The 19,736-nt window shown below is 29.7% G+C and overlaps 2 protein-coding genes across 2 annotated transcripts in view; one reads left to right on the top strand and one right to left on the bottom strand.

Annotated features, from left to right (window-relative positions):
* Positions 1 to 3,750: 3,750 nt before the first annotated feature.
* On the bottom strand, positions 3,751 to 15,553 carry LOC145180410 (uncharacterized). Its single transcript, XM_090083451.1, has 13 exons — positions 15,498 to 15,553; positions 11,735 to 11,948; positions 10,889 to 11,549; positions 10,535 to 10,758; positions 10,257 to 10,427; positions 9,485 to 9,717; positions 9,102 to 9,401; positions 8,246 to 8,867; positions 7,905 to 8,051; positions 5,395 to 7,785; positions 5,157 to 5,315; positions 4,709 to 4,981; positions 3,751 to 4,627 (listed from the first exon to the last, which is right to left on the bottom strand). Exons 1-13 carry the CDS (start codon positions 15,510 to 15,512, stop codon positions 3,882 to 3,884), a joined length of 6,156 nt encoding a protein of 2,051 aa, XP_089939577.1. The 5' UTR covers positions 15,513 to 15,553; the 3' UTR covers positions 3,751 to 3,881.
* A 3,064-nt stretch (positions 15,554 to 18,617) lies between these two features.
* The window catches only part of LOC145201108 (uncharacterized), a 32,081-nt gene continuing 30,962 nt past the window's right edge, over positions 18,618 to 19,736 (top strand). The window contains exon 1 of the mRNA XM_090081378.1: positions 18,618 to 19,669. Within this exon, the coding sequence (XP_089937504.1) occupies positions 18,941 to 19,669 (729 nt within the window). The 5' untranslated portion in view covers positions 18,618 to 18,940. The remainder of the gene's footprint in view (positions 19,670 to 19,736) is intronic.

Raw genomic sequence — 19,736 nt, 5'->3', positions numbered from 1 at the left:
AATTGGTGCTGAGAAAAGCTTGGAAATGTTTGATAGGTTTAAAAAAAAATGTTTTTGAATTGATGGCAGCGGATGATGAATGTCATTCTAAAATGGGTTGCATCCATTAAGCTACATGAAATCTACTGCTACTTGGACTGGCTAAAAGGATTCATCAAAAGCCATAAAAGTTGAAAGGAAACTAAACCTTGAAAAAAAAAGAGAAACCGAACCTTGAAAAAAAAAAAAAAGAAACAAGACTTAAAATAGCTTCTGTATGTTACAATAGAAAACTATATATAATTAAGATAATTTATGTTATTTCTTAAAAATAAAGTTGGTACTCCTAAATTCGACTTAATCAGTAAGAAATTTTAAATGCATGCATTTTGGGGAAAGTAACAATTTTGAGGACCCATTACAAAAAGTAATTCCAAAAAATTCATTTCTCATCCCACCCTACTATATAATTCAATATCGACTTCGTATCAAAAAAAGTAAAAAAAAAAAAGTTATTTTGTTTAAAGCCTTTAAGAGCTAGTCGATTAAAGTCGTTAAAGAAGTTTTTTTCGTGCGACAAAAGTTTATAATCAAACAAAATATGTATGAATATAAACTCGTCGCAACAAAGACTTTTTCTTTTTTAAACTCATAAAGAATTCTATTTTAACAAACTTTAGAAAACCCGTTTTTTCTCTTAAAAAAACTGATATGAAAGCTTGTACTTCTACTTTTATTATTAAACGAAAATCCAAACGCCGATGCTCCGATGTTGGATACTTCAAAATACAACTTTTATTGTGGGGTAATTAATTTTATGAAATAACATAATTAAAAATAAAGAAAGCAATCAAAATAAACCAGCGAACAGCTATCTACTAGAAAAGTTACATGAATTTTTAGTAATAACAAAAAAAGGAAAAAGAAAGGGAAAAAAAAAAAGAAAAAGATTTTCAATTTTATAAATTTGTCCAGGTCAGAGAGGCAAAGTTTTCAGTGTTTTGCTATAAATACAAATAACTTTGATAAAAATACAAATAGCTTTTGGTTTGAGTAAAATTCATGTTTTCTACTGAATATACAGTAGAATATACTGTGGAATTTTCTATGAGTATTAATGTTTTCCAATTACCTTAAAAGTTAATCTAAGTCCAATATCTTGAAAATGCTTAGCATTTTCAAGATATCAAGTTTAGATTAATTTTTAAGGTAATTGGAAAAATATCTTCTTAAAGTTCATTAACCCTTTTATAACATTAAAATCAAATATAAATTTAAAAAGTTTTTAAAAAATTTAAAAAACAAAAAAAAAATAAATTTAAAAAGAGTTGAACTTGTAATTGAACGAAAGACGAAACTGCGAAAAAACGAATGAAGCAAAAACAAGATTTCTTTTTTTAACTGGAGCTCTTTGATTTAAAGAAAGTAGAAAGTCTGTTCACTATGGAAGCAAAGCGTTTGTATCTATTATCATAGCCCAGTATTTTTACGCCAAACTATTCACAATTCGCTCAAATAATACAGACTGATTTTCTCTTCTGCTTCTCTCCATACTTGAATGAGGAAAAGAAAAATTCTTGAGATCAATTTTATCATCATTTACTTTGCTGTCTTTAAGATTGTAGAAACCAAAGCTAATGATTTTCTGCTTGGCATCCCAGTTCTGTCTAGAATAGCTGTAACCTCAGGATCTGCCATAAAATTCTTAGAGAACTCTAATATAAAAATTTCAGATTTTCGTGGTTTCTTTGTTGTTTCCTGATAATCTTTATCATTTTTATCTTCGTTTTCCTGTACTAATTCATTGTTTTCGCTGTCATTTGTATTGATCATTTTATCCTGAATCTAGTTCATCATAAGTTTATCCCATTCTTTTTATTTTTTGCATGGTTTTCATATCCCTGTTTTCAAATCTTTAGTCTCTTTTTCCCATACTTATATTTCTCTCTGCCCTCTGGTCAATTTTAAAGTCTAAATCTTGATTTTTTTGCATCAGAATCTACAAGTTTGTTGAGGCTTAGTTCTTTCTCCTAATCTAAATAGGCTGTATTTTCTTACTCTTTCTGGGCATAGTTGTATAAAAATAATACCATAACTTTATCTAATAGTGGTTGAGCAAACAGACAAACAATCAAACAACAATCAAATAAACAATGAAAAACTGTCATTACTATTACTTTTTTTTTTTTTTTTATCAATATTATAAATTTAAATTAAAATAGAGCTGGTTTGTCAAAAGTAATCGTATTAAAGGGTTTTACTTTTCCAGTTCAAAGTACTTCTTACACTACTTTCTTATATTGTTTTTGTACACAACTTTCTGTACCAAGCCATAATTTCTCAAAATTTCGCAAAATTATCAATTTAAGTAATTAGCATGGGTTGTTAGTATTTTAAATTTACTCTATAACAGTCTCAGCTACCAGAGTGCAAATTTTAGTAGTCTTCATACTGGGATTGTTCTTTCCATAATAATCTCTGTAAAACATGTGCAGTTCTAACACTTAATCTTTATTAGGCAAGAGGTTAGTCCCCATACCATGTGTAATCCACTGTATAAATTCCTACTTTGAAACTGAATAAATTGATCCAATAATTGCTTTGTTGTAGGAGGCATTTTAAAGAGTTTGCTAATTTGTTTTATTTTCAAGTGAACTAAGTGCAAGTGAACTGTACTTAGTATTACTTAGTATTCACTTGAAACTGCGAAAAATCACAAAATTTATCAACTTTATATATAGTCAAAAATCAGTGTTTGTGGACTAATTTTTTATTTTCAAAATTCTAGATGATAGTAAAGGGGTACCACGAATTGTTTAAACCTTTTTTCAAAAACTCCCGGCCTCTCCTTTAAGAAAAAGCAACACGGCAAATATTTCCAATAGTGCTAAAAATCTAACAAATTCAACAGACTTTAGAAACCTTGAATTACCTTTTGAATTGTTATCATCTTATTACACGTCGGTACCATATGAAGGGCGGAACATTAGAATTTTTTTAAATGAGCTGTTTTTTTTTAAACACCCTAATGCTTTCCCAGAAGTCTTTTAAATGACTTTTCTTTTTTTACCTCTTACTGAACGGCATCTTTAACCAATTACACAACAAAGATAGTTTCTGTCTGAAATATGGTAATACTTGATTTGACAATCATTTGTGGATCACCATATTCATGAGCCTAAAAAACCCTCACTCTTCAGCTGTATTAAAAGGAAGATTATCCTCACTAGTGCCATTCCAAAATCAACTCATAAATAGTCGACTAATTAAATAAAATTGATTTTTAACAAATGCAACGCTCAATAAGGTTATTCTTTAGCCTTAAAGAACAGCTCCAGTAAACAGTCATTGTAATTATCAAAAGTTCTTTTTATTTATCTTGTTTTTTAACAAAGCTAATTTTTGTTTTTAATTTACCATTGCATAATTAACTTTCTAAATTGTCAATATATTAACATGAGGTTAACAATGTTCAGCTAGAGACTTTTAACTGAACGTTGTCAACGTGAACATTGTTAACGTGAAGTTAACTGAGTATTGTCAACGTGAACATTGTTAATGTAATTCAAGTTTTTAAAATTGTAAGAGACTTAAAAGAGGAGAACTAAACTTTTTAGTTAGAAAACATGAAAAAATTGATAAAGTTGATAAACCTTATAAAATTTATCGAGCTTCATACTTGTAATCGATATAGGCTAATCGAGGCTAAATTCTACAAACGGATAGTTTCCTAATTACATGTCCATTCTACGCACAATCAACACACAAATAAGTGATCAGAAAAAGATTTTTTTTTTCATTTAGAATTTAACAAATATGGAGTATAAACAATTAAGTTAATTAACAACTATAAATAAATAAATAAAATGTGTATTTAAAAAATTATCTTTTAAATATTTCGTTTAACATATGGGCTTCTGGTATTCTAGAGTATTACCTTCCATAACTGCTTTGTATATCATGAGTTCATTTTCGCCACCTGCAATTATGAATACACCATCCGTGGTGAAAATAACTTCCACATAAGATGCGCCGGTCGTTTCAATTGAACGGCAATTTCCAAAGCCCGATATTCCTTGCCATTCACATAGCCCAAGCCCTTCTAAAGAACTAGCATACCATATATAAGATTTTTGATTTATGTTCTCAATTTTTACAGAGGTAGCCGTATGTGATAATTTCTGATAAAACTCAAAGTATCCAGTGGCATTGTTTTGAATGTAAATACTGTTTTCATTTAAGGTATCTGAGCTAACTGAAAGAACCGTTTTTCCGTTTTTAAGTTGTCCGAAGCCGAGGATTTTGCCTTTTCCTACTCTAATGCGTTGCTTCTTTTTAAAAGATTGCGTCTCGTTCAGACTTAAAATATCTACATAATCAACGCCATTCTTCTCCCAGCTAACAACAATATTTGTCAAGTCTGAAAAATTCCATGTAATGCTATTTGGACTTAGATATGTATTTGATATTTGATCATATTGCCCGTATGTCTGTGTAAGATACAGAGAAACGTTATTTCTTACATTCAAAATGTCATTTAGTTCTGTGTTTGACGAATTTAGTGACTGAGAAGGTACAAATTTAGAAGAACTGACTGACCAAATAAAAATTTCTGGTTCATTCTTGCATTCTTCTATTAATTTTAGCCCTATATGAAATTAAAAGTTTAGGTGCTTGTAAGCAAAACTTGACAGCAAAAAATGTTTAAAAAATTCTACTTATATCTTACCCATATCTTCGTTAGCAATATAAACTGCAAACAAAGAATTGTGCTCAAAAAACTCGATTGATTTTGCATTTGTATAGATTGTCTGAATAACTTCACATTGCATGTTATAAGAACAACGTAGAATATAAGCAGCTCCACATCCTGATCCTGGAGCCCGAGCGATGGAAATAAAGACGTTATTTCCGCTAACCAATGAATCTATTTCCCCAATCATAGCATTTGTTAAACTTATCGTGTACTGTATTTCGAGACCGTTGAGAAAGGACCCAGAATCTAAAATTGTAGCAAAAGCATTTTTGTAATATTTCCTAATCATATTCTATTTAGTTAGCTATTTCATGTTTGTGTATCATCTTTGCATCTACATATGTTAAATGCAATTTGCAAACTACAAGACATACACCTTCCGAAATGTATTTCGAGACGAAGAAATGAAAATGTTACTAACTTGAAACCTGCATAAGATAAGAAGTGGATTGACAAGTTGCATTAGTAGCACCAATCAGGTTTTGCAATTCTGATTCAAGAAACGTACTTAAATCTTTGTTGTAGATTTTAGGCCGATTAACAAACATACCATTGATTGTTCCATTAACAACTAAATCCCCTTTAATATAAAGAGTAAAATTTTACAAATATAATTCGGAAAATTTGAACGATTTTTTACTCTAAGTAGTTATTTTTACCTGATATAGTTAGAGTTTCAAAAAACACCTGGTCATCAGAAATTAGTTGTATATCCTCTGAATTTACCATAAACGTTTGCTTTTCCATTTCTGTTATATTCACTCCGTTTACAACTCCGCTCGCTGTGTTTAAGTCACCTGCTACGTAAACATCGGTAAAGAATTTGTTGCCACTTATTGTACCTTTTTCATTTTTTAAGATTAAATCTACCGATGCGTCGATGTTATTAATTGTTGCGTTTTTTGGAAATAGAATGTCTTTCTTTGCTGTTACTGTAAGAAAAGCTTTATCTCCAAATACCTGCTGGTTTCCATTTAATGTCACTCTGTTTGCCTCTAAAGAATTTACGTTGATACCATCAACAAATCCACTTAAATTAAGATTTCCAGATGTCGTAAAGTTGTTAAATACTTTGTACCCGTACACACTTTGTTCTCCAAATGTCGTTAACATATCTTTGGTCAAATTTATGTTATTTAGTTTTCCACTCATTAACAGTTTAGCTAATAAGAGATCTCCGTTAAAGTGGTAATTACCGGTGAGAACCTGTTCTTTATCTAGTTTTACAGAAGCTTCGTTTAGTTCTGTAACATTTACTCCGTTTACAAGATTTTCAGTTATAATGTTGGTAGCTGAGAGATTAGCTGTGTTTATTTTGCTAGAAAATTTTTTGTGGTGGCAAATTTCTTGAGGTCCTGTTACAGTTAAACCGTCTAACACAAGTTCTGAGACGTTGACGCGATTTAAATGTGCATTGAATGAGACATCACCAAACGACACTTTCTCAAACTTCATTAAACCAAAGATAGCTTCATAACTTGAAAGATGTACAGATGAGTCAAAAAATGCTTTTAAATCCAAACCGTTAATATTTCCATTTACCGTTATGTTATTTTGGACAGAAAATCCGCTGCCAAAGTTGTATGTGGCAGATATATTTTGATCTCCGTCCAACCTTAATAAAAATTTGTCTATCTCAGTTAAATTAATATTATCAATTAAGCCATTCACTCTTATATCTTCCGCTTGTGCAGACAAAAAAAATTGTCGATAAACTGTTTGATTAGTTGACGTTAGAAGAATGTTGGAAGTGTTTACGCTGTTAAGATGGTCCGCATAAAGATTTTTTACAATAAGGTCGTTTTCAAATATTAAACTGCCGTTCAGATGAACTGATGCGGTGGATTTAACGGCTTTCTCAAGAAAGTCACGCAAATTTACACCATTAATTGTTGAATTATCAGAGAGTGTTATATTTTCAATGGTTAAATTATTTTGGGCAAGGACTTCTTTCAGTATAACTTGATTTCCTGCTTTCTTGAAGACCGTGTTATTTAGTTTCCGAAGATCGAATCCATTAATGGTCCCCGGAGTTGTAATAGGACTCTTAAACAGAACATCACTTTCAAATATTACAGAACCTTTGATTTCTTGTGCCTTTGAAATGCGAACAGAGTTGTTAACAAGATCCTCAAGATTGACTCCATTGATAAATCCAGCAACAGAAAGGTTTTGAAAACATGAAATTCCTCCCAAAAATACAAGACTTCCATTCACAGTTTGATTTCGATCTTTGTAGATAGCATCCTTTTCCATTTCAGAAAGATCGATACCATTCACTGTTTTGTTTACGATTACTATCCTAGTTAAAACCTTACCAAAAAATACCGAGGGTTCGGAAAACGATAAGTGACCCGTTACATTTTGGTATGTATTTAACGTGACGATATCATCAGGGATTGAAAGATTATTTAGCTTGGAGAAAGTTACGTTATTTTTGAAATAAATGTTATTTTGAAAATAAAGAGGTGCTGTTACTATCTCATCAGTATTATTTTTAACTGCATCGTCGAAAAAATGGGTAAAATTTTCATTATTTAGATTTGACAAAGATTTAAAATCGCCGCCTATGGTGACATTGAATGCAAACTCTTTGTTTCCAAGAATTGTCTGATTGGATGTTAAAAGAACAAAGTCGTCAAGAACTCGAAATCCATTCACATAACCATTAACACGGGTATTACCCAAAACGGATACATTTTCAAAGATAAACTGACTGGTCCAATTACCATCATCATTAACTAATACGAAATCTGCTTTCTGTAATTCAGTTGTTATGTTGTTTATCTTATGTGCATAAAGTTGCTTCTTAACTTTAGCGCCATTTGTAAATATTTTCTTACCACTTATTTGAACGCTAGAGTTTTTCAAAACAGAGTTCTTTCCCCAGTAGCTGATATTGACACCGTTGACTAAGCCAGTGACACTAGTGTTAGCCTCTATGGTAGGTGAAAAAAAAGTTTTAGTTCCAGTGATAATCTGATCCTCTCCTCGTGTCACTGCCTCTGTTGATAACTTTATTTCGTCTATTGTACCAGCAATAATATCACCTAAAAAAAAGAAAGAAAGAAAAGATAACTCTACAAACCTTTTATCGCTATGTGTTAAAAACTTCTTTTTTCTTTTAATTAATGTTATTTACAACAAAATTTTATCAATGTAACTAAACCTTTCACATTTACGTCCTGTTTAAAGGTTAAATTAGCGGTAATCGTTTGCTGCGTATTTGTGGTGAACACTTCACTCATGTTATAACCGTTTATGTCTTCAACGTGAATAGACTTCTTAACAACCACTTTCTTGAAGATGTTGCTTGCTGAGAAAGAAAGATAGAGATTAAAATGTTTTAAATTTTGGAATTTAATACAAGCTCGAGTGCTTTCTAGCATAGTTTTATACAGCTTTCTAATCCTTGAAATATTTCACCAAATAGGTAAAAAGAAATATTTGTATTTTCTGGAATAGCTTTAAATTTCTTGAATTTAGAAAGAGGCAGAGTGAAATACTTACACTGGATGATTTGGTCTCCCATAGATACGTCTATGTTTTCTTTTAGATTATCAAGACTAGCGTTATCCACTAAACCTTTTATTAAAAGATCAGAGTTCACTGTAAAACCATTTTGAAAACGCACGTTCTGGGTTATATTTTGGGCACTATGAACTGTCACTTTCTTACTATTAAAATCAGTGATATTTAGGCCATCAATCAGATCGTTAATGTAGACAGGTTTATTGAATTCTAAGTTATTGAAAGATTTGTAACCAGTTATTGTTTGATTTCCACTTTTCTTAAATAGATCATCAGGAATTACTAAACCGTTAAACTTAAAATTACTTAGATTAACGTTGGAAACAACAATGAGTTGGTCATAAAATGTCTTCGCACCAGTAATAGTTTGTTCTGAATTTGTAGTGAGGAAGTGGTCAATGGGTACATCATTTAATTTCCCGTTTAATGTAAGATTTCCTGTTACTGAAAAACTATTGAATGTAAAGCAACCAGTTATATTTTGGTCTGCTGATTTGCTAAATGAATTCTCCTTTAGGTCTGAGATATTGACACCATCAACATAACCTTTTACAAGGGTTGTATTAGAAGCGAGGTTCGTTAGTTTTATCTTACCAAAGGTCTAGACAAATAGGAAAACACAGAATTTGTTTACGAAAACAAACAGCGCTAAAAACACAATAACTAGACAGTTAGAGTAAATCCATTGAATTGGTAACATTAATAAATATAATAATAATAATAATAATAATAATAATAATAATAATAATAATAATAATAATAATAATAATAATAATAATAATAATAATAATAATAATAATAATAATAATAATAATAATAATAATAACAATTTTACTTTTGTCCCTGTAACTTTAGCATCTTGACTGATCAAAACAGCGTCGTTAAAACGCTTTTCTAATAACATGATTTTAGTTTTTTGTTCTTGCAACAATGTTTTTAGTCTTAATGCTTCTTTCTCTATCAATTCCACAGGATTGTTCGAAATGTTTTTACGATACAAAACTTCAGAGGCTGTAATTGTATCTGTAACAATAACTTGTTCGAGGTAGACTTTCGAAGTAATGTTTTGATCACCACTTTTAGTCATTATTTGGCCGACAACGTCTAAAAGCACTGAGGATAGGCTTGCTTTGATCTGAAAAAAACCAAAGGCAGGCTTATCGCTACAATAAATTTGTATATATTTTTAAGGAACACTTGAAGTAACACAAATCATACCTCCTCCATCTCTAATTCCATTTTTTCTAAAAGTTTCGAGATTATTTCAGGAATGGTTGATTTAAGACTTTGAACAGCAGTGCGTTGAAACTCTAGCTTAAAAATATTGTATCCAGACTGGGCATTTTTTTCATAGTTGGCAACAGCAAGATACGTGGAATTCTTCATCTTAAACGACATTACTGAGCGCACGTCGGGGATATAAGTACTGTTCCCTTGAAAAGGATTTAAACCTAGAAAAAGTTAGTTAATTTAAATTACATTAAGCTTGAATAACATGGTGGGTTGTTGAGAGCAAATTAGCCTGAAAGCTACTAATTTACCTTTAAACGTTAAGTTTCACTTTAGTAAAGATAAAATAGTAACACCGAATTGTAATTAAAAATCGATGATTATTTGAAAATGTAAATAATTGCTTAAAACATTTTTCTTTTTCTAAAAGTAGATTATACGCTATATTCCAGCATTTCTCCGTTTTGGATTGTTTCGAAGACCCATTCAATTTTATCCAAATATATGATCAAGTGTAATAAAAAATTAATTTTATCCAAATATATGATCAAGTGTAATATAAATTCAATTTTATCCAAATATATGATCAAGTATAAAATACAAATTTTTGCTATAAAAGTGTTAAGTCATAGTTAATTGGTATTATAAAAAGCAGTAACGTATTCAAGAAATTATCTACGATTTATTTAAAAAGACATACACATATATACACACATATATGTTTATACATTTATGTTCGTGTTTTTTGTAGCTGTATTACCTTGTAGCTGAGTTGGTTTAAAAATCCCGCGCAAAGGATCATACGTGTATATAACAGCTTGAGACTTAGAGTTTGCAACAACCAACATTGGCTCTCCAGAATCTGCTTGAAAATAAGTCCATTTTACTGCACCTTGAGTAGGTATACGCTGCCATTCTACCCATATTTTGCCTAAAAGTGATTTTTACTGTATTAGGTTTTAATTTTTCTATAGTTTAAAAAGAAAAGCATGCACATTTGTTTAATAAAAATTTCTTAATTTAACAAAGAATTTAAACCTGTCCACCAATAAATAACCGAGTCGATATCATACACTGTAGTAAATTTTGACCCCTCCGTAGCTGCATCATCACTTGCAATTTTAGTGTACTCATTTGCAACGGCTAAGTAACTATTCCCTTCAAACGAAAAGTATTCAAAGTCTCTACCACCATGGGTTAGGATCCTTTGATATAGTGCAAAAGGTCCGTCAACACCATTGTATTCTTGTGCGGAACGCTCTCTGTAAAATAAAATTCCTGGTCAATTCAGTATATTTACGATGAAATTGTATTTGAAACATTTTAAAATATATATTTTTGAGTTTTTCTAAACATCGTGTTTTAAATCTAAACATTATTAAAACATGTTACTTGTATATCGAGGAATAAATATCGACATTTCCGCTGTTATCTTGGTGATTTACGAATAAAATAAAGCGTTCATCATTGATCACGACTACTTCAACATCTTGAGCTGCCATTGTATCGAACTCTTGAATTAGTTCAAATCCCTTCGATGTTTTTGCATGCATAGTGGACTTTACTTGATATTGGAAACCGTTGTCCATATAAGAATTCGCCGTAACGAAAAAGGGAATCCCCTGTCTCATAAAAACTTTTACGGATTTCGCGCCTAAAGCGCGGACTTTACTTTTATACTGAAAAGGTTTTTTAAAATCTTCTTGCGGCATATACTGGTAGATTGAAAAAGATTTTTCATAAATACTTCCACCGAACCATGTTTGTACACCTATAGAATCAAGAAAGATAGCATACTTTTCGTTACCAAAATCAGCAAACTCAAAGTCGACTCCTCCGGAAGTAGAAAAGTTTTGCAACAAGTCAAATTTGCTTTCATCTGATTGGTTTATTTTGTATATGGATGATAATGATGTGTATTGTTCATTATTAGATTTGAAGCTCACCACTGTAAGATAGTTAACGCCATCAATTGTGAACGGTGCTAACTCCAAAGGGTAAATAGTAGGTACTGACTGTATTGGTGTTATATTTTTAAGCTGTATTTCAAACGCTGCGTAAAAAAAATATTTGTAAGCTTTATATATATATATATATATATATATATATATATATATATATATATATATATATATATATATATATATATATGTATATATACATACATACATAAAGAAAGAAAGAAAGAAAGAAAGAAAGAAATATTTAAACAAATTGTGAAAACAGATTTCATCATACTGTTGTTCTTCTCTAACTGCAAAAAATCGTTAACTTGAAGCCCTCGCTTTAGACGTCTCTTATTTTGTTGTAGTTTTTTATGTACGCTCAATCGAAATTGTGCAATAGAATCATCTAAATAATTGCTTAGATCTTTTATTGAAAGTTCTGTTGCTTCATAAACAGTGAGAATTGTAGCAATATGCAACGAATGCAGCATGATTGACAGCAGCATCTATACGATTCAAACATTTAAGAAAAAATCAATTACAAATAAGTTAATGGTATTTTAAAATTGCAGTGCTTTAAATAATTGTACAACTGCGTACTAGTCAAATAAAGAGAACTGACGAAAATTAAAATAAATAAGCAGAATAACGCAAATACAAATTGGAATACCGTGATTTGAGGATGACTATACACATGCGGAGGTGACTATACACATGTAGAGGTGGCTATACAAATGCGGAGGTGACTATACACATGTGGAGGTGGCTATACACAATGAGTCAAACTTTTTAATGGCTCTCGTGATGAAAACATATTTTCTAACTATGCAATAGCCAAATGTGATTGACCATTATCTTGGTTTCCCAAAATAGTTTGTATGGAATGTTTAATGTGCTTCTGTTTATTTTTTTAAAAAAAGTCTTTTGTTTATATCTTATTTATTATAAATGTAAAACAACAGTGTGAAGTCACTCCATACAGTTTTAAAACGGTAAAAAAAAAAAAAATGAAAAAATTTATTTAAAAATACTACTTCTTTATTAAGTTGAATGCTGTCATGACACCGTAAGGTAGACGTGTGTGATAATTTGGAGCGTATTTCGATCACTCATTTCTTTAGTATTTCTTAAGTTTTAAATGAAATAAATAAAAACTGTGTAAAGTCACCTCAAACCACGATAACATATTTATTGCATCAACCCCAGTGATTGATGTTTTAAAACATTTTTTTTAACAGTTTTTTTTCTCTGTGGAAGGGATTTTTACCGTCTGGATAGCATAATTACGATATAAAATTTTTATTAAACCACGGACGTATTAGAGATGGACGTGCAACGATATTGCTTTTTTTGCGAAACATGCTCGTTGCGTATTGTTACAAATCTTCTGTTTTAAACAATAGAAATTAAATTATATTAAAGTCTGTCGGATTCATCGAAAATTTTTGGTCTCGTCTAAGCAGTCAGATTAACTTCCTTTTAGTTATTAAAGATAACAGCTTTGAACCAAATTTTAAGCTTGATTTTATAAAGCTAAACATTCTTAATATTTTAAAAAATAACGCGGACGATGAAAAGAAATTGAGATCATTTGCTTGACTACTTTAGTAACATGTATAACTAGAGATATAATAAATAATACAAAATATCAACTAGTTTTGTAGCTACCTACAGCACAATCGTTTCATGTCCAGGGAACAACTCCATCTATTAGATTGCTGTAGACGTCCAGTTTATGAATATTATATAATTTTCTATTTTTATGTTTAACAACAGAAATATATACAGTTAAGGATAAATAACTTATACTTAAAATGAATATATGTATAACAAAGAAAATAATAATTTGTCACAGTTTTAAAGAATTTAGCTAAATAAACGCAAGAATAACAAAGTATTTAATATTGACATAAAATGATTTATCAGCTATATATAAACTAATTTTTATTTGACAAAAAAAAAGGATTATTATGTGATTTTTATGATAAATGAAATATATGAAATATGAAAAATAAAAACATGAAATATCTGGCCGCATTTTGCAAGATAATTATAAATTTGAATAACTTTATAAAAGGTTTTGCTTTATCAAATAAATTATAAAAAAGCCTATTAGAAAATACACCTACTAAAAAAATAATGCATTGTGGAATATATATTATGGAGCCAAGGCAAAAAATGGCAACATTGAAACAACGTTATTTCAACGTTGTTTCAAAGTTGTGTGCTTGCTGGGTAGTAAATGAAGGGCCAAGGAATTGAATGAAACCAGATCTTGACAAAAAATTTCATTTAAGCTTTTATATATTTCGCTATACTTTTTTTTGTCATTTAAAAATTATCCTTACAGGTCTATTTTATCATTGACAGACTTTGTTTACACGAAAAAAGTTCCCAAATTTACAAATGTTCATCTTGAAAAAATGATGAAAATCTGTTCGTGCCAACAACTAATTTCCTTTACCTTGGTGTAGTTTGTTTAGTAATTTGTCAACGCGTGAAGTAGTTACTTTATCCTGAACAGCCTTATTAAACAAATGCTATAAACGTTTAAACTAATACGACGTAATCAGAGTTTCTGTTTTAAAACTGTGGGCAGCGATTTTAATAGATTTTTTTGTTGACGGGTGAAAATTTAGAGTTTGTCGGAAACTCGCATGACTCGCTGATTTCTGCGGCCTCTTTGATGTAAAACAATAAGTTGCACGTCCATCTCTTATACATCCGTGATCAAACGAACATCCGCCTAAAATTTTCTGGCAGTTATTTTTTTAATTTTTTTTTTTTTTTTTACGGCGGTTTTCCGCAATAAAAAAAAAAAAATAAAAGATAATTATAAAAGTTGAAAAGCTTTTTGCCAATCTTAAAGAATTTAAGACAGTCAAGGAACTAAGATTTTTTTAAAATACATTATGATCTTTTTAAAAGTAATAACATTAGATAAAAAAAAAATCGTATTTTCTAAAATGATTTATTCAGTACCTTTTTAAAAAATGCGATGAGAAAGAAACAAAATTCAATTAGAGAGGTAATTTTCTAAGTGATGAAGGGATATAATAAGGGATAAAATAAAAGGGATATTTTAAAACACATAAAAAAAGAGTCAGTTTGGGAATTTTGAATAAGAAAAAATGTTAATAAGTACACAAAACTTAAGCTGGTAAAATTCGCAAAAATCTGGTTGATGGAGGCCTATTAGTAAAGTTTGTCTCTGAGTTTCGATGATAAATAACTGACGTAGATGCTACAACTCGCACTACTATTATTATTATAACTATTATCAACTTTATTTTGTATCACAGAAAAAATATTGTCAAATAAAAAGTTTATGGAAATTAGAAACGATTAAAGTTTGAACAACTTCTTTACAAAATTTTTAACACATTTTAAATTAAATTTCCTTAACACTTAATTACTGCAGAAAATTTAATGATTATTCCTAACGATAACCATTAACATAAATTTTATAGTGAAAAACTAAATTCAAGTAAAACCGTCGTTAGGACCAAAACTACCATTTAGAGTTAAATGCTTTTAGGTAATCACGTATGATTTCTAAGCCGAACCGCCGGTTTAACCGACAATACGTTTTTTTTCGTTAAGACTTAAAAACGCCGGCTATTACCCCAAACTTTCTTTATAGCATCAAACCCAGTTACAGATATACGGCTTACTTGTACTACCTTATATTTTATTCATTTTCAATTCGTAATTTACACTTATAAGCAGGTAACAAATTCACACCTATTAAGCTACCACCTGATTGGGTTGACCAAATTTTGGAAAAGAAGGTACGGCGCGAATAACTTTTTTGCATAGAAATAAATGTTTCTTAGACAATTAAAATAAATTATTTTTCAATATTTCAGAAATATTCCTAAAATCTGAAGTAATGAATTCTTCATTTATTTATCCTAATAAAGCAACTTGCATTCAACATTTTCTTAAAAGTAAGAGAATCTTTGTTTTGAAACTAGGTTGCAATATTTTTTTCTCCAAATCTCATGTAATATTAGTGTACTAACTATAAGATTTTTATTAAAAAGTATTAATACCTTGTTTAGTTTCATGGTCTCGACACCTCCAGCGCTCCAGAATCTACTTTAGGTATATAGAAAAAGTATTTCATATACACCCAAAATGTAACATGAGATTCTCATGAGAATACTATAAAAACTTTGATTGGCTGTTAATAATTATTCGTAGTAATCATGATAATTTATTCAATCTTTATCTATAATAGGTAATTTCGTTAAAATTTATAAATTAGTTTACTGTCCTAAGGCAAAATCGTTATGGTTAAACAGATTTTTGGTTGTAGCTATTTACATGGTTTCCTTAAATAATGCGACAAAATATATTAGATGTAAAAATACAAGGAATGTACGATGTTTGTGCAATGCGAAGTATACTTTAGAAGAGCTTTTTGTTGAACACTTGAACGAGATTTCGAATATTCATAAAGAAGGTTATGCAACACTATTAAGCTTGACAGGCAATATCCCAATATTTACTGAATTTATCAAAAAAATCTTTAGGCTCATTCTTTGATTGTTGCTCTTAAATGCAAGCCTAAACTCATCCAGTACTTCTGGGTGAGTTTTCAGAAAACTACATTTTTGTAGTTTAGTATGAACTATAGAATTACCAACCGAATACACAACTTTGTGCTTTATTCTTTAAAATTACATTTTGCAAAGATGAAAAGAACTCAGTACATACCCCACTTTTTAAAATGACTCAAATGATCAAAAGTACATTTCTTTACGGATGGATGTAAAGGAGAAAACTACATAAGTTTTAACATTTAATGGAAATTGAAGATAAATTTAATTTGAATGGAATTTTTTCTCGGAATCTTATGTAACTTTTTTAAAAATGACGAAGCGAATGGTTGTAGCTTGTGTGTTTAGAGTGATCGGAATGCTAAAAGAATAACATTATTAGCTCTTCCTTTTTCGAAATCAACCATATTTCGAGTGAGGTTACTATGACTCTATCGTAGTAAAAGTAATACAAAAATTTCTTCGAAACAATTGACATTTTTAAATATGAACTCCGGGTTCATATTTAAAACATTCAGGAGGAATTAAAAGGTCCACAATTGGTAAACTATAGACAAATATCAAGATATATATTGTTTGCAATAAACAAGTTATAAAATGATCATAAATTAAAAATCACAGACCTCATAAAACTGTCAGGAATATTTATCTTGAAAAAATTCACTGATATCTCTAAGAATTAAATTGAAATTGAAAAATCATCATAAATTGAAAAACAGTGTTTTCTTCGCAATTAAAACTTCATTTATATTCCATTGTTACGAAAGCGTTCGTTAAAGAAGCATTTGTTAAGATTCTCATTCACAGTCAGTAAAAAAAAGTATTCGTTCAATTTTCTTTTTTCTTCTTTTTATCTTATAAAGAAACCACAGAAATCAACCATCTTTTTTAATTTATTTGTAGAGTACAAGTGTGGGGTAAGCCAGGCACAGTGTTTGAGCCAAAAAATTTAACGGCAACAGTTAAACATGTTAGGCGTTCCCTGTTGGTATGAGGCTCTAAAGTTACTTCTGGTGCAGGATAAATAATACTCATTGATAAAAAAAGGACCGATTTGCTTATAAAGATATCCTCAACATAATCTATCCTATAGTGCTTAAATAAAAGGGCCAGCTCAACTTCCAGATCGAACATATAATTCTGAATCCAATTGAACACCTGAGGAACTATTTGGATTTTTTTTTTTTAATTAAAAAAAATAAAGACAAAAAAAAAAAGTTAGTAACCACAAACACTTCATTGAAAGTGAATTTACGAAAAATTTGGTCAATTTTATACTACATCGACTGCAGTTCCAAAAATTTAAACAAAATAACTATTTATTGATTCAATAATTAGTTTTAGTTGTTTTTTTTTTTTTTAATGATAAATGGAGTTTTAAATGTTGAACCCACCGCTGGTTGAATACTTTTCTACATATTAAGCGCAATATATTGATTTGAAGCATAGAGAGCAAATAGAACAATAGAGAACTGAATAATCTTTTAAGATCTCTACTAAAATTTCAAAAATTTTAGTAAAAATCTGAAAAGATTATTAATTATCAAAAGATTATAGTCAGCACTGAAAATAACATCGCATATTCATAATGTGGAAATAGCTTCACTGAACATTACAAAATTGGTAAATAAAACTGATGGCAAAGATGTTGATATAAATAAGAAGTAGAGAATAAGTACTGCATTTTTGCCTCCAGAAGCCAAGGAAGTCAGACTTGTACGTTTCTCCTATTTAAAAACCTACTATATCAACATTTCTGGTTCATAGTTAAAGGTCTTTCAGTTCTTGCTTTCTTGTTTGGTTAATTTTGTATTTTCTAAAAAGTTAAATATGAAAAAGATTTTTTTAAATATGTAAAATTAAAATCTTCTAAAACATTGAAATAAACTAAGAGAAGGTGGAAAAAGTAAATTAAGAACATCAACAAACTGATAAAGAATTTGTTGCATTACGATGGTTGTGGTAATGAACTAAAGTCTGACCCAAAAATCCTGTTCTTGCTATACTGACTGTAATTACTATGCAGCCTAAATATAGTTTTACGTAACTTTATTTTAAAAAATAAAGTTACATAAAACTATATTTAGGCTGCATAGTATTTACTATTTTTAATAGTATTTACTAATTTTCAATAGAACTGAAGTAAACGTCTCCGTTTAATAGAACTGACATAAGAAATTTACGAATATAACCCACACCCCCTCAAAGTTAGGAGATATATCTAAGCTTTTTGAATACAAATCAGTCACTTTAAAAAAAAATGTAGTGTAAGGAAAAGTATTTTTCATGCTAAATCTTGTCTTACTTTTCTACTTGTCATTTGGTTCAGGTAGTTGTTAATATAAGTTCTTTCAAAAAGCAAATGAAAATCCAAACTATGATCTGCAGATAAAATTTGATCCAAACTATAATCTTCATATAAAATATTAGCAATATTTACGATTTTCCTTATTAACATTGTTACAGCTTAAAATAAAGTGGATAAGATTTTATGTTTTAAGATTTTGAATCAGAGCTTTAAAAAACAAAAATTTTTTTTTTTAAAAAAAAAAAAGAAAATGTAAAACCAGCTTTAACTTTCCGATTTACCCTTAGTCGCAAGAGGAATTTGATTGGTAGTTTTAGGGCAGTTGTTTCAAAACAAACCAGCGATTAACGAAAATAAAACGCGATTACTCAAATTCGTTTTTTAGATTTATAACGAAACACCACGCTGATCAAAGTTGTTTTGAAAACTTATTATTCTCAATTTTTAGAATTGTGGTAAAAGAAAAAGTTGTAGTAAAATATATACCAAAAAATCAGAGAATAAAGCAAGTAAACGTTACTTTTTCGTTGACCCAACGTTGTTAAAGATGTGCCAGTTCATATATCGTCTCGCTATAAGATGAATTAACGGACGTCGTATCCAGGAAAAAAGGTCAACAAGCTAAATGAGCGGAAGAAAACGTCCATCGTCTTTACTCCGTAAAATAAATGACAGATGGAAGTCGGACTCGAATCTTTTACAAAATTATACAGACACACAAGATTCTTTTAACAGATCCCTAAGTGTTTCAAACTTGAACAATGACCATAATAATAATGTAGAGGCTATAAGGCTCATCGAGAGTATGCGATATCATATATCGCAGCTGAAATCTGAGCTGCTCCATGAGCAAAATGTAAATAAAAATCTAAAAAGAGAAGCGGTTTTGAATGCTCAAAATATTCGCGAAGAAGAATCGACGAAATTTCAGAGGTTGTTAAAAGTTGCAGAGTTTAAGTTGCAAAAAAATTATGACCTTGAACTACAAAAAGAATGTGATTATTTAAAAAAAGGTTTTACTTTAGAGATGAACCTCATGAAAAAAACGCACGAGGAAGTTTTAAACTGCAAGAGGAAACTTTGGTTACAAGAAAAAGATCAAATTGTTTTGCAGAGTGAAAAATCTAAGATTAATGTTAAAAATGAGCTGTTGGAAGACTTCAATCAAATAAGACAAAATTATGAAAAAGAAATTTTTGAACTTAAGGAAACAATTCAGAATTTAAATAACGAGCTGATTGTTTTTAAAGACAAAGATTTTAACAGAGTTGATGAAAACAGGCTTGTTTATGAAATCCACCAGGAGGAACTTAAAAAGCTTAAAAAAGAAGCAGAAAAAAGTTCAAAGAAACAGGTGAATGCTTCACTAATTTTCTCTAAGGTTTAATTGCAATACTCTGCATCTGAATGATAATTCTTAA

This window comes from Hydra viridissima, unplaced genomic scaffold, assembly GCF_058129835.1.
Source record: "Hydra viridissima isolate aposymbiotic clone 2 unplaced genomic scaffold, HvirCarnegie_v1 scaffold_3, whole genome shotgun sequence".
In the NCBI taxonomy this organism is placed as follows: domain Eukaryota; kingdom Metazoa; phylum Cnidaria; class Hydrozoa; order Anthoathecata; family Hydridae; genus Hydra; species Hydra viridissima.
The sequence above is the reverse complement of the archived record's forward strand: the minus strand, read 5'-3'. Positions and strand labels throughout refer to the sequence as shown.

Excerpts from the sequence above, each read along its gene's own strand:
- LOC145180410 (XM_090083451.1), bottom strand. Across the intron at positions 7,786-7,904 it reads ACAGGACGTAAATGTGAAAG|GTGATATTATTGCTGGTACA; the intron begins GTTTAGTTACAT and ends TCTTTTTTTTAG. Across the intron at positions 4,628-4,708 it reads TATTGCTAACGAAGATATGG|GGCTAAAATTAATAGAAGAA; the intron begins GTAAGATATAAG and ends AATTTCATATAG.